Genomic DNA, 15,507 nt, shown 5'->3' on the forward strand with positions numbered 1-15,507 from the left:
GGGCAGTGGAGCACCCATGGGGACACACATCTTGAAGAACCGTCGTTACTGTGGAAGGTGAGTAACCTTTTCTTCTTTGAGGGATGTCCCCGTGGGTGACATCACAGCAGTGATCTGCTGAAGCAAGGATGACAGGCTTCAGAGTCACCCCTTGTTAACAGTAGAAAGCACTGCAGCGGCTACTGTGGCATCGTTGGAAAGATGCTGGAGTACGGCGTAATGTTTCATAAAGATATGGTCCAATGACCTTGTGACCGCATGGCAAATGTCTCGGAGTTAAACTTCTCTCAGGAAGGCCGTGGACGTAGCTGGTGGTGGAGCGTGCCTGGGGCTGAGCAGAAAGAGGCTTATGATACCGAGTGTAGCACTGTGTGATACAGGAGACTATGATGTTAGATATGCATTGTGATGAAAGTGTACTTCCGTTGCATTGCTCTGCAGTAGTGACAGAGACTGCAGAGCAAGTTACGGAAGGGTCTCATGCAGTCAATATAAAAGGGGAGAGCCCTCCTGGTGTCTAAGGAGTAGGAGAGCTTTCTGTATGGATGAGTGCGATTTTGGATAGAAGGTAGGTAAAATGATCAGTTTATTGATATGAAGTCTGAACACACCTTTGGTAAAAAGGACAGATGGGAGTGTAACGTAACACTGTTGTTAGTAAAAACTGTGTACGGTGGTGATTCTGTGAGGGCTGTAAGGTTGCTGATCCTGTGAGCAGATGTTATTGCTAAAAGAAAGGCCACTTGAGAGGTCATGAGAGACAATGAGCATGTCACTAACAGTTTGAATGGAGATCAAGACAACGTATCCAACACCAATTCCAAACTCCATAATGATAGTGGAAGTCAACGAGGTGGGATTAGGTTTGGAGACCTTTGAGAAATTGTCTAGTGATGGGGTGAACAAATACTGACTGCCCATCCACCAGGGGATGAAATACAGTGCCGTCAGCAAGGTGGACTCAAAGGGAAGATAAGGATAAGTTTGATTGCTTTATATCAAGGATGTAGTCCAGGATCACGAGGAGTGGAGTTGTGTGGGTCAGCAGACTTCTGCATGCACCACTGTGAAAAACGTGTCCATTATGGAAGCAAGTAGCACGTGTGGTACTGCGTCTGCTGCGCAGGAGAACTTGCTTACTCTGAGCAGAACACTTCTGAGTCCTGGAATCATAGAGGACCCACGCTATCAGACGCAGCATTTGGGGATGGGAGTATAGCAGGGTGCCTCCATTCTGGATCAGTAGGTCTGGTCAGCAGGGAAGGGGACAGGGAGGTTGAAGAGACATCCAAAAGAAACAGGGAAACCAGGTCTGTCTGGACCAGGAGGGAGTTATGAGAATTACTTGGGCATAATCCCTTTTGATACTGTTGATGACACTAGGGAGAAGAGGGATCGGGGGGAGTAGGGGAGGAAGGGAAGGCATAAAACAGGTTTCCAGGATATCAGGAAAGCATCTCCTAGAGAGCTGCATCCTAGACCTGCTTTGGAACAGAACTCTGAGCATTTGAGTTGGTGCGAGAAGTGAAAAGATCAATCTGGGGATACTCATGCCCATATTTCAAAACGGGGGGTATCTGTCAATCTACTTCCCATTTGTGGTCTATGTTGAACATCCTGCTTAAGAGGTCTGTCATGGTGTTGTTGATTGCGGGCAGGTACAACGCTGTCAGGGAGATACTGTTGGCGATGCACCAATGCCTGAGATGGATTGCTTTGGTGCTTAACAAAAGGGATCGAACCCCACCTTGACGGTTAATATAGCACAGAGTTTTTGTTTTCTGTCAGTACCCTAACCATAGAATTGGCTATTGTAATGGGAAGTGTTTGCAAGCACTAGCAACTGTACGGAGCTCTAGGAGGTTTATGTGCAGAGATGTTCCGTAGTTAGACCACTTCCCCTGTGTAAAAAGACCATCAAGGTGAGCACTCCACTCGATCATGCAGGTGCTGGTTGTGATCTGCACCGATGGTTGTTCATGCTGAAATGGAACCCCTGAGAACACATTGGTCGGAATGGTCCACCATTTGAAAAAGGTTATGATGCATGGAGGGGGACAGACTTGTTTGTGGACAAATGTTTCAGAGGAGCATAGACCAACACCAGCCAGTACTGGAAGCAGCAGAGATGTAACTGAGCAAGCTGTTCTATGTATGTCGTAGCAGTCATATGAGCCATCAGTTGTAAGCATGACAGAACTGTCACGAAGGACTTCCGGTAATTATAGCAACCAAGTCCTCTATTGTCCAGAATCTGTGTGTTGGCAGTAGGCAAGCACCAATAAATTCAAAGGACTGAGTGGTTGTAGATATGTACAGAAGGTTGGACTTTTGGTCACTGATGAGACTAAGGGAACCGAATAAGTCTCTGGTTGTAGATATCATGTAGAGAGTCTCTGCTCAAGATGAATCTTTTATAAGGCAGTCATTGAGATTGGGGAAGATCATCATTCCCTGACAACGTAGGTATCCAGCCACAACTGCCAGGTTCTTCAAAAATACCGTGGAGAAGAGGCCAAATGGTAGAACTCCGTACTGAAAATCTTCTCATGCTATAGAAAAACAGAGGAATCGTCTGTGAGATGGGTGGATAATAACATGGAAGTAGAAGACTTGTAGGTCGAAGACTGAAAACCAGTCTGCCTTGTTTAGCGCTGGAATTACCAACACTAGAGTTACCATCCTGAACCGCTGTTTTCATAGATGTTTGTTGAGCTTTCGTAGATCCAGGATGGGTCTTCCATCCTCCTGTATGCTTCTCTGTGAGAAAGTAGTTGGAGTAGAACCCTTGCCCCTAAACTGATCGGAAACTCTCTGTATTGCTCCTATAGCGAGGAGCCGATAAACCTCCTGCCTTAGAAGTGCTTCATGAGAGGGGTTCCTGAAGAGTGAAGGGGCAAGGGGAGGCTGGAGGGAGTGAAGTGAATGGGATGGAGTAACCAGATGCAACTATTTCCAAGACTCAGCAATCTGATGTGATGGCAGTCCAGCGATGGTAGAATGGGCGCAATACAACAGCATGTTCCTGAAGATGGAGATTGGAGAGGTCATGCAGGCTCCCAACCAATAGCTCAAATCTGCTGCCCGGTGAACTGGAAGGTAGAGGAGCAGCTGTTATTCTGGGGCTTCCTCTGAACGTGAGGTCTGGAACGTGACTGGTCATAGGATCTGTGTTTATTTCACCAATATGACAATTCACATTGGCGTTGTAAGGTATGAATATTTTCGCTCTGTAGGGAGAAGTGTATATCCCTAGAGTTTGGAGTGTTGTCTGAGAATCCTTACTAGTGGGAAGGACTCACCTTTTTAGCAGCAAAAAGTTTTTCCCTATCAAAGGGAAGGTCCTTTACCTTCCCTTGGAGCTCTTTAGGGACTCCTGCAGCCTAAAGCCAGGAGGCTCTCTGCATAATGATGGATGTAGCAGTGGATCTTGCCATGGTATTTGCCACATCCAAAGCCATTTGTAAGACCGTACGAGCTGTGAAATATCCCTCCTGGACAACTGACTTGAGCACCAGTTTTCTGTTATCTGGTAGGTCTTCCATCAGATTGGTTAACCTAGAATACAGCCTCTCCCCGAGTTATGGACCAAACACTTGGCCGTAACTCGATCTGTTCGTAACTCGGACCCCACTGAGTTACGTAGTGACCACGCTGTTCATAAACGTGGGTCGCGTTCGTAATTTGGGGACCGCCTTTATGACCGCTCCATGGGAGCTTTGGTCGTAAATGTGAACAGTCGTAACTCGACCGTTCGCAACTCGAGGACCAGCTGTAGTCATCAAAAACCATAATCAGCCAGGAGGGCAGTATAGTTTGCTATGCATAATTGCAGTGCGAAGGACAAAAAGACCTTTCTTTCAAAGAGGTCCAAATGTTTGTCTTGGGACATATTCCAGTAGAGTCCCTATCATCCCACCTAAATGGGACTGACAGGTGGTCGGATTACCAAAAATGTAGGATGATAGGGATTCTACTGTAGGCGGGGCCGTTTGGTCTCCATCCTTGCCTGGCCGTGGCCCCTTCCTTCCCTGCAGCTCCCGGCCCCACTCACTGCCCCATCGCTCTCCTGGATCCGCTGATGCCTGCAGCTCCCGGGTACGAAACGGCGCTAACAGGAGCAGCATCAGCGGCTCCAGGGCACGGGCTGAGAGAATGGCCCCCCTCGCTGCCCCGTCACTCTCTTGGAGCTGCTGATGCCGCTCCTGCCGGCGCCGCTTTGTCCCTGGGAGCTGCAGGCATCAGCAGCTCCAGGAGAGCGACGGGGCAGCAAGTGCGGCCATTCTCCTGGCCAGTGCCCTGGAGCCGCTGATGCTGCTCCTGCTGATGCCGCTTTGTCCCCGGGAGCTGCGGGGTCAGATAAAGCGGAATGTCAGATTACCAAAGGACGGATAATCCGGACTCTACTGTATTGTGGCAATTTTGATATCTGTTGGGCAGCATCAACCACCAATGAGTTGCGCTGTGGGTGGGTAAATAAAAAGTCTAGCCCCTTGGGAAGGATGAAATACTTTTTGCCTGCATTTTTAATAGGGGGAGGGGCAGATACAGGCATTTGCAAGATCTCATCTACCTCCTCCATAATCTTTTCGTCTCTAGAGGGCACGATTTTTGCCTCACAGGCTGGAGGTTATTCAGAAGGCAGTGCTGCTTTCCTTGGACCTCTGAGTTGCACCTGTTGATTTGTGGCCACTCTTTTGAAGAGTTCTTGAAACTGTTTGAGGTCATCCACAGGGGAAATGTCCCCTGGGGTGACGGCTTCATCTGGGAATGATGAAGTCTTATCAGTGGGTGAAGTATCCAGGTTGGGGGAAGGGGAGGGGAGGGGCTCATCATTGTCCATTATCTGATCCTCCTCTGTGTCCTGCTGATCCACAGTGGCCTGGGTGTGACCATGGGGTGAGGGAGCTGGTGGACTGGAAGATGATGTAGGAGGGGCAGTGGAATGGTGTCTGGATACTGACCTCTGGCAGCAGGGTGACCAGTGCCTGTAGTACCAAGGTGGATACCATCACTCCATTATCTGCAGAGGATGGTGATCATAGGGATGGCTGTGATAGTACTTGTCACAGCACGATCTCACTGGTGAGGAGTATCTTGAAGAGAAGACACTCCTACTGTCTTCAAAAATGATCCGCAAGGATGGCACTGGGGGAACTCTGAGATCTAGCGGAGCCCCAAGATGAAGGAAACAGCAAAGGAGAAATATGCCTCATTTGCCTGGGGCATGGTGCAGCCCTGTGCAGGAAGCTGCATTGTGAACAAGTGCGATGACCATATGAGGAGCACTCTATCGGTGCTGGGGAACATGACACCACTGCTGCTGATAATGGTGCCAGGGAGAAATTCAGTTACAGACTCTTCAGCGTGGGAAGCTTGCGGTTGAATTTTGACCACGTCTTCATCAGCACCAGACTGTCAGCAGTGTGGATAGGGTGGAAGACTTGTCTGTTTCTTGTGGCTACGCTGGTGGTGTACCAGTGGCAATGTTAGAGCTGCCGCTACCAGTGATGTCTCATGTCAGGGCTTCAGTTCTGTGGAATTAGCGGAACAGGTGGTGGCAGTGCTGGAAGTGCCTGGTTTGTCACCAGTGCTGATTCGCGACCAAGAAGCTCCCCTTTTTGGTGCTGCCTTCAATGCGGGCAAGCTTGCACATCATTTTTCCAGCCTGGGAGGCTCTGTATGAGAGCCAGAGTCCCTGGTGTAAGGAGGCTGAAGAACCTTGTCAAAGAGGAGCATGTGGAGCCATATATCTCCCTATTGTGATGAGCCCAGGCTGTGAGTTTGGTGCAGTGAGGGTATTTTCGAGAGGCGTGCGCCTTACGAAGGCATCTAATGCATGACAAGTGCCTGTGCGAGATGGCTATAGGTTCATGACAGTTGTGGCTCTTTTTAAAACCTGCTGATCCCGGCATGGTAAGGTAGGGGAGGCTCAACCAGGTCAAGTCTCTTCCATTTGTTTTTTACTGTTCTTTCTTTTTCTTAAATTATGAGGCTGTGGTCAATTTGTCCTTGCGGCTCCGTTATTTTGTGTGTGTGTGTGTGTGTGTGTGTGTCTACGAAAAAACTACTAAGTTCTTACTAAGCTAACAACTAACCGTTAACTGTAAAAACTATAATAATCACACTAACTGATTAACTACGTCTCTCTGACGTAAAGACTCTGAGAAGCAAGGCGAGTTCCATCTGCAGATGAGGGCAGCAATGAAGGAACAGAGGAGGGGTGGTGCCATGTGTGCAAAGCAAAGGGCATGGATAGCACGAGGTGCCTGGAACACGTGTGGCCCAACTGGCCACTCCTATGGAAAAAACTGATCTGTGGTGCTGGGGCAATTAGACACCTACAGTGCAGCACCCACAGGGACAATACTCGAAGAAGAATATTCATTTTTAGGATGGGGTAGAAATGCCAGAATATCATCTAAAGAGCAGACCTCAATACTAAATCGTCTAAATCTGAATTTCATCCTATCTAATCCCATAGGTTTTATATTTTTGCAACAATTCTGTCTATATGCACTTTGTTAAATGTATATTTGCAATGTTGGCAGTGGCAATGCCTTTGTATTATAAAGTTTATATAAATTTTCAATAAGATGTTACCAGTGTGGATTAGTATAAAAATGCATGATAGCTCCATAAGGACTTAGTTGGTCAGTGCCTAGATTATATTTTTACAATATTCTGTAACCAGGGAAGTCAGTGTCAGGAAAAAAAACCCAAAGCATTTTACTTTAGGAATATGTTTTATATTATGGTACATTTTTCACAAGCATGTTCTACAGTACCTCTATTTCACTGATTTCATCCAGTGATCCCAATAAGAGTGAAATTCTCAAGTTTTGGACCTTGCATTCAAGAAGCATATTATGTCTCTCTAATCTTTTCTGTTCCAGAGAGGTTTCAATAGATATAGCTTCCTTTTGTAATTTACCCATTTCCCTGCAAGCATAAAAAGGTATGAAAGTGTTATACAATTTGAATATCATTATTTAACTACACAACTTGAAAACAATTAGGTAAGCACTGATAGAAACAAGGATTTTTCCACTGTAGCCTATGCATACAAGGTAAGTACTTGGTGTTAGTAATGACCTGAAGAACTATATAATGCATTAGCACCAAGACAAAATTAAAGTTAAGCAGACTATTAAAGTCATATTTTCAAACATGGATTCTTTTACCAATACCAGAGGAGTAGGAAAACAATAATACTGGGATATCATCACAGTTCAACAGTTTCAACTACTATATCAGTACTACATCAACTACAATCTGTATCCTACCAGCCCATACTTCTGCTCATGAAAATATCTTCCCTTCAAACCATTAACTGATATAGCATCTTCTCTTAACATTTATTTTATTTAAAATACAATACAGGGTCACCTAATCAACTTACTATAATAACGTAAGTGGCTAAATAGTAAGACAAAGAATCCTAAAAGTTAACAGTTAAAAACAATCATGATTATAAATTGCTACATATGTATAGGTGAGCATCAAAATTATGAATTCTTAACATTTACATGAAAAAATATACTCTGAGAAATATTTCACAATTTTGCTTAGCTATCACATACATGTTGATCTCCAAGAAGGGCAATGAGTCACTGGATTGAAAATGGCTGATAATCAATATATGGCTTATAATGACCATACACTGATTTAGTAGGAAGAGCTAAAAGAGAAGATATGCACAAAGTTTAAGCAGGAAAGAGGAAGTCAAGATAGTTTAAACTGAAGGAAGAACCATTCTCACAGGAGAGGATTTAACAGTAGAAGAAGGACAAAGTAGTGCAAAATTAGTATTTTCCTCAAGATACACAATACGTGTCAGGCTCTGAGTATAGCACTGACCACACAAAAAACACTGAAAATCACCCTAAAATGTTTATCTAAAATTCAAGGTTTAACCATCTATGAGAATCTCAGGTGAGACCTACAGTGGGGGGGAGCATATTATCCCACATCTACCCGCTAGGAGTTTCTTATATTTTCCTTTGCAACATCTGGTGCTGCCACTACCGAAGATTAAATCACTGGACTAGACTCACCTCAGGTCTCATCCCATATGACAACTGACTTCCAACAAGATGTTAAACTTCTAAAATGCTGACCTTTTCTGAAATTACTAAACTAATTATTGTGCCTGAGTACAGTTTGTGGTTACCTATTAAGGGTTAATAATTTCTTCCTTGATTCCTCCACTTCATTTTGGGCTTTTGTAACCTCACTTTTGAGAGTTATTAATCTATTCTTAAGATGCTGTTGTTCCTCCATTATTTCATTCACCATTACTAGAAATCCTTCCTCATCCTGTATAAAAATAATTTCATATTTTTAATGTTATCTTTCATTGAAAAAGCCTAATACACACCACATAATAGCAAGAGAGAAGCAAAGTTCAAAATCTTTATACTAAATTACATTTGTGTAAGAACCTGTCAGTTTCTTTATAAAACTATTCATGCTGTGAAACTCTTGCACTTGAAAACAATCAACTACACAGATTCCTATACATCCAATAAGCTATTATACTTTGTTAAACATGGATCCAAAAGGATGTTATTGAGAACACACATTCTTAAATCTCAAAGGATTATCTTAATACCTAGTAAAGAACAATAAACTATCATCCAACAGTTTTGTACAGACTGAATCAAGCTGATAACAGGTCTACTTATTTTGTATAACACATGAAAATATTAAGAAATTAAACATGTATAAAAGTTACAACCTAGATCTTGAAAAGTCATATGAATTCATTACAATTTGACAAGGGCATGTTGTAGTGTTGACATTTTTATATTATGGTTATTGAATTTATTTATTTATTGCTATTCAGAAAAAGAATGATACTTTCCTCACAGCAACCATGATTTTTAAGATGTTGAAGTTAGAATGATTCCACAGTGGATGTGCATTTTCCTCAAGGATCTGAGACCGAACACTTTTGCCTAGCAAGACTGGCTGGAGCGGTACATGCTTTGAGCCTCCTCATGCTCCTGAACAAGGACTTAAAGGCAAGACTGCAACCTTCAAATCACTCAAAATTCAGAATCTATGCTACTTAGGGCTCAGAAAAGCAGGGATGGATGTCCAGTGTTGGGAGCCACACCAACTATAAATATCTAGAAGAACCATGGTTACTATAGAGAGCGTAATTGTTTGGCACACAGACATGGAACCATATGGAAGGGTTTAGTTCTGTCAATAGAGTAAAATAGGATTCTGAAAACAACCAGTATGTAAAATTACCTCTCTCTCCTACTGAAGAGTGAGGTTTTGGAAAGAAAACCAGTAAGATGACCAACCAATTTAAATGGAAGTCTGAGACTACCCTGCTAATGAACTTTCTTTAGTGCTCGTTAGGTAGCAACTAAAAATACCATCCTGATAATAATGTGCTACTGCATAATAAACACTCCAAAAAGGGTCTGAAGAGACCCCATGAGCTGCAGAAAGATTTCTCCCCCAAATGGAAATCAGGTCTTTATGTAGAGGTCAGACATGAAGAAGGCCTTTGATAAATCTCAACACTATTTGGTATGAGATGATGCAATGAGACTAAAGGGGTTTATAGTGCACGAATACTGGTGTTAAGTACTAGGTAGACTCAAAAAACTGAAAACCAGCCCTATTTCAGAAGCAGTAGTCTAGGATCTTCACAACCAAAGCTCTGGCCCAGATTCTCACTGTTTTGACTTGCTCGTGTGGACAGTTTTTTTTCCCATTTCACTGAGTATGCCCTCTTAGCAGAAGTTTTTTTTTGCTCCATGTAAGAATTTCTTGCACTTCTCTAGAGCATTCTTCTATGATCAGGTCCCCCACCATCAAATTATTGGTTCAATGATGCATCTTTGCAGTAACCGTTCATGCTTGTTTATGCTCAAGAATTCTGCAAGGTTGTTACTGACTCCTTGAAAATGCAGAGCCAGTGGGTTTCCAGAAATCAATGGCTTCCAGGAAGCAGGGGGATAATCAAGTCTCTTTCAGTTTGTTCACATACTGCATTGTTGATATACTGTCAGGATCATCATTACTGAGATTCGCAAACAAGTAGAAATAATATGTGGGCCAATCTGATGGTATTCAGCTCTAGAAAGATCACATATACCAGTTATCCAAGGAACACATTCCCTCCATTTGGCAGTTCAGATGGGCACCCCTGCTTAACTGCAACACATTTATAACCATCTATGTCACGGAAGAAGTTAAGAAGGACACCTCTTTTCTTACATATGAGGCATCCATCCAACAGGTAAGTGCTCAAAAGATTTGAGTTGTACTAGAAACTAAGTACTCAAGTGATTTCTGGGGAGTACACCACTAAAATGGCGACAGCAGGAATTTGGCAAGAGTAGTTTCACAGACCACTCTGAGAAACATTGCTGTACAGATAATGCATGGTCCCCCCCTATAATCTGAGATACTTTCTAAGCGCCAAGTAGATAGCAATATGGAAGTATGCATCTTGCCAAAATTGTAAGTTATAAACAAGTCTCAACCTCAAAGTGATGCATGCAAGCATTACCATCCTGAATCTAAGACAGCATATGTAAGTGTTGAACTTCCTCAGGTCTAAGATGGGACAAACGTGTTTCTTTTTTGGAATGGGAAAATACAGAGAACAGATTTTCTTTGCTGGTATTCCAGAAGCTCCTCCTCTATGATTACTAGCCAGAGAAACAAAGCCAATTCTGTTTGTAAAAGGCTCCCATTAGAAGGGTCCCTGAAGAGGAATGAGGAAGAGGACAGGAAGAGGGTAGAGAGAAGAAATGGGTTGTATAGCCACATGACATTAACACCCATTTGTCAGCAGTGATATCCCAGAATCCTTGGTGGGATGAGGTGAGTAGGGTGCTCAAAAGATCACTCAGACGACTGGCTGAAAGATGCACCAACATCAAACAAACATTTTCCAATGTGTGGATGCAGTGGTGTGCATGGCTGGGGGTAAAGGAGAGCAGACACCTTTTATCATACTTTTATTGCTTTTTAGAGAGATTGGATATTAAAGTGTCTGTTACCTATGCTGATGTTGTGACTGAGCTTGGTACAGATTCCTGGGGATGTCCACATTTCCTTTGAATCATCTAGTGAGTACAGTGCTATTTTTTCCACTAAATAGTTCTGATAATTTGAATGGTGAAACCTCTATTATGGCTTGCATTTCACGAAGAATGCTTAAGCCAGAATGCCATCTGTATGATTACAGAGGTGGCTATGGACCTGCCTGTGGTACACATCCATTGCAGCCTGAAAAGCTGATTCTGTTACTAGCTGGTCCTTTTTAACAATGTCTTTAAGCTATTCTTTCTTCTCAGGAAGAGGTGAGAGGGGGTGTCTGAGTGACATCACCCGTCCCATATTAAGCATGATTCTTCCTCAACAGCAAGAACTACTCAGGAACTTGGGTTGGGGTCATAGTTCCCTCTGGGGGTGCGCCTGCACCTCCACGCACAAAGAATTCTAAGCCCATCCACTTCCCTCATAGAGCCTTGCAATAGCACTCACTTTCCTGGTGGACCTGGAAGGTGAGAGGCCTGGTAGGTTTCAGCTCCAGCCACTCTGGCTACCAGGGCTGAATGGCAGGTGGCTGACCCATGTGCTGCAGCTGGAGCCAGGTCATGGTACTGGGAAAGCCTTACTATGGCCCTGATTCCAGCTTCAGAGGCCACCATGCAGCCCGGCAGGTAAGGCTGAGTGTCAAGTGGCTGCCCCATGTGCCTGGGACACTCCAGCGGCCAAGGGCCGCTTCCCCATGTGCCAGAGCTGGAGCCGGGCCATTGTGCAGCTGTGCTAGTAGCACCGAACCAGACAATTAGAAAGCTGGTCTCTGTTCCTAGATTTGCTGTAGGCTGCCCATATGACCTTAGGCAAAACTCACTCAACCTCCCTGAGACTTTGTTTCTCCAAGTGTAAAATATGAATAATACAATTTACCAAATTCAGAATTTGAAACCTTCTGGTGTAGTGTTATTAGTCAGGAAAAATTATGGCCTTCCTTAGTATGAGAGATGTGCCAGATCTTAGAACAATTCTTTGAGCCAATGAGATATGACATTTTTAATGATGACTGTTATATCTTGACAGATCAATACACTCCCTCTAACTTTCTGGGGTTGCTTGTGATTTAGTCTGCTTATGGACACAGATCCTCCCTGTTTTACAAGATTAGAACAATTTTGTCTATAGATTACATAGGATAGGAATGGTAGAGGGAATTATACTTTTATACTTATTCATTCTTTCATTTACTCTCAGATGTTATTGACTGTTTTCATTCTATATCCTGGAGTTAACAGCACCCAAATGTTCCATCAAAATCTCAGGAGGTGCTCAGAAAAATCAGGCTGTTTCTCTATTGAAAGTGTCTTATCATTTGTCAAACACATTTTTACTCCCTTTTCCCTCAGAGCAGTTTGCATTCTGCAGTGTAACTGAAATTCTGTTATAGAAGTGGTTGAAGTTCATCCTAAATTTGCTTTTAATCTGGTTTGGGCCTGTACTCACCATCCTACCAGTGGAAAATAAGCTGCTGTTGGTGGTGGGCTTTGTCAGGGAGTGGGGGCTGAGCTATGCAGATCTCTGCTGTCCTCAGGGTGGCTGCCCAGCTACTCTTAGGGTGGGATCACGTGAGTTAAGATAACTACTACTGTAAACTGTATATGAATGGTATTATTTATTTTGGGAAGTTGACAAACAAATAGGAAAAAAAGTTCCAGTTAGATATGCAAGTATTTTGAAGTCTAGTTGTAATTCACTGGATAGTGCCTTTCTAGGCTACTGTGGATGAAATCCAGATAGCAAACTATCTTTTAAAAGCTATCACAGCAAATAGTAATTATTCAGTGAAATTAGATCAATTATATCTTTTTCTTAAGCAGTTCTGAATGTCACTGAGCCTGAGCCTGATCATTCTGGAGTGAGTTTTACTTTGTACAGACTTGCAACATATTTTTGTAAATCTTCCTGAGTATTTTGTACTTTATTTGCTACTAAGAGCAACAAGACTCTGCAACACATCAATTAGCTATTTCCTTGTTTTATGGGTGGTCTTTTTGTATGATGCAGATGTACTAATAATTATTTCCTGCAACAGTGTTAGTTGTCACTGCAGCATTCTGACACTTTTACCAGACAGACACCTCTGGTTTCCATGATTTTTTCTTAAATGCAGGATACATAATATTACATGACCTCCTTCTGCTCCTTTTAACAGTCATGTATTAATGAAGGCAAACTGCATAAACCAACACAGTAACAAATCCTAAGACGTGGTGTTACCCCATGTTTAAAGGAGAATGGCTGAATGTAATACTTGAAACAGAATCTAAAAAATCTAAAGGCAAGATTTGTAAAGAAATGAGGAACATATTCCAGTACAGTGCTGATGTGGGCTTGATCTGCAAAATTTGTACTCAAGCTAGAATATCCAGCAACTTCTCTACAGGCAAGAAATGGGAAGGTAGATGGAAGTTGGACTACATGAAGAGCATTTAATCAATCAGAAATCATGAATCTGCTATACATATTCTTAGAAGCAGAAATTCTCATCTACTGGGATTTGACTTGCAGAGTATGCTATTAGAAACCACGAATGAGAAACAGAAGAGACTGGAACTGAAGGAAAGACAACATTCGCAGCCAGGAGAAATAAAAATTATCATAACTAATGTTCTGCTTGCAGTACAATCAACAGCTCCATGAACTCTGTGCAAAATATAAATGACCACATGACAAAATATCAGCATGTACCAGTGAGCTGGCATAGGAAAAACTATGCTTTTGAATTTCTGGAGTCAATCAATAAAATTATCCATACAGAAATCAAGTCAGCTCTTTGCTTACCTTCCTATCGCATACCTATTATTGAAGAAAGCACAGATATGTTTGTTACCAAGTTGCTTATAATTTATTTTAAGTTAAGAGATGTAGCATGTGCAGGGCATAAAACTATGTTTGATGGAATTATTAAATCTGGAATTATCTGTTTGTAATGCACAAGCTATTACAGCTGCTATCAAAGACTTTTACACTCTGAATAAGCTGGATATGATGATAGTCACCACAGATTTTTTTTCCTAGCATGGCTGAAGCACCACCAGTGTTGCCACTAGGGATGTAAAATTTTGATTAACTGTCTAATCGAATAGTCGATGCAATTTGCATTGACTATTCAATTAGTCGATAAGGGCACCTCCACCTTTGAAGTCTAGCAACCCCATAACTGTTGCTACACTTCAAAGGCGAAAGCACTGCAAGGAGCACGGGAACAGCGGAAGAATCAAGGAGTCCCCCACTGGCCCCGTGCTCTACATAGCATTTCAAAGCAGCAGCGTAACCCCCAGCATTTCAAAGTGGCAGTGCTGCATGGAACCTGGGGTCAGTGGGGGAGTCCTCAGCTGACCATGGACTCCATGCGGCACTGCTGCTTTGAAACACCATGAGCAGCCCAGGGCCAGCTGGGAACTCCTCCACTGACCTCGGGCTCCATGCAGTGCAGCCACTTTGAAATGGTGTGTGGAGCCTGATGCCAGGCTCCCCATAGCGTTTCAAAGTAGCAGTGCCGCATGGAGTCCCAGGTGGCCCCGGGCTGCACACGGCATTTCAAAGCGGCAGACCCCGGGCTCCACGCAGTGCTGCTGCTTTGAATAGCGAAGTTACTCACCTGGGTGCAGTAACTGTCGTTCTTCAAGATGCGTGTCCCCGTGGGTCCTCCACTGTAGGGGTCAGGCTCATTCCAGTGCCACAGATCAGAGATTTCCATAGTAGTCAGCCGGACCGCGCATGCGCGGTCAGTTCCTCGTGGCATTCGCGTCCTGCTCACATGCGCAGTCCAGCTCCCGCCAGTTTCTTGAATCTGCCTAGAATCTGAAAAATGTAAGAAAAAGACTCTGGAGAAGGGAGTAGGGTGGATAGTAAGAGCATCCACGGAGACAGACATCTTGAAGAACAACTGTTACTGCACCAAAGTGAGTAACTTTGCTTTCTTCCTCGAGTGATGTTCCCGTGGGTGCACCACCGTAGGTGACTGTGTGGTAGTACCCAAAAGACCAGAAGGAGGGTCTCGGAGAAAGTACTGTTGACGCCAGCGATGCATCTGCAGCCAGTTGGTGTTGGATAGCCAAAGGTATAATGGGAAGACCACGTAGCTGTGTGGCAAAATGTCCCTAAGATGCACACCTTTAAAAAAAGCAGTTGATGCCGCTCCAGCTCTAGTGGAGTGACCCCTTGGCTGAACTGGCAGTGGTGTGCGTCGTATAGAGTAACAGGAGATTATGCAAGAAGTGATGAGTTTTGCGATTCGCTGAGATGATATCGCTGCTCGCTTGGATCGATCCGCAAGTGAAATTATTAGATGGTCCATTTTACAGAATGGCTTAGTCCTTTCTACGTAAAAGATGAGCGCCTTACGGACATCAAAGAAATGCATAGTTGCCTCCTGGGAAGACGTGTGTGGTTTAGGATAGAAAGAGGGTAGGATTATTAGTTCGTTGG

The 15,507-nt window shown here is 43.6% G+C and overlaps 1 protein-coding gene across 2 annotated transcripts in view; it reads right to left on the bottom strand.

The window, feature by feature from the left end:
* SMC1B (structural maintenance of chromosomes 1B) overlaps positions 1-15,507 on the bottom strand; it is a 99,979-nt gene that overhangs the window by 22,066 nt on the left and 62,406 nt on the right. For both annotated transcript variants that reach the window (XM_075899976.2, XM_075899966.2), the window contains exons 17-18: positions 8,174-8,319; positions 6,789-6,942 (exon numbers count right to left, since the gene is read on the bottom strand). In XM_075899976.2, coding sequence (XP_075756091.1) covers positions 6,789-6,942; positions 8,174-8,319 — 300 coding nt within the window. The remainder of the gene's footprint in view (positions 1-6,788; positions 6,943-8,173; positions 8,320-15,507) is intronic.

Source organism: Pelodiscus sinensis, chromosome 1, assembly GCF_052426305.1.
Source record: "Pelodiscus sinensis isolate ZL-2025 chromosome 1, ASM5242630v1, whole genome shotgun sequence".
NCBI classification, from domain to species: domain Eukaryota; kingdom Metazoa; phylum Chordata; order Testudines; family Trionychidae; genus Pelodiscus; species Pelodiscus sinensis.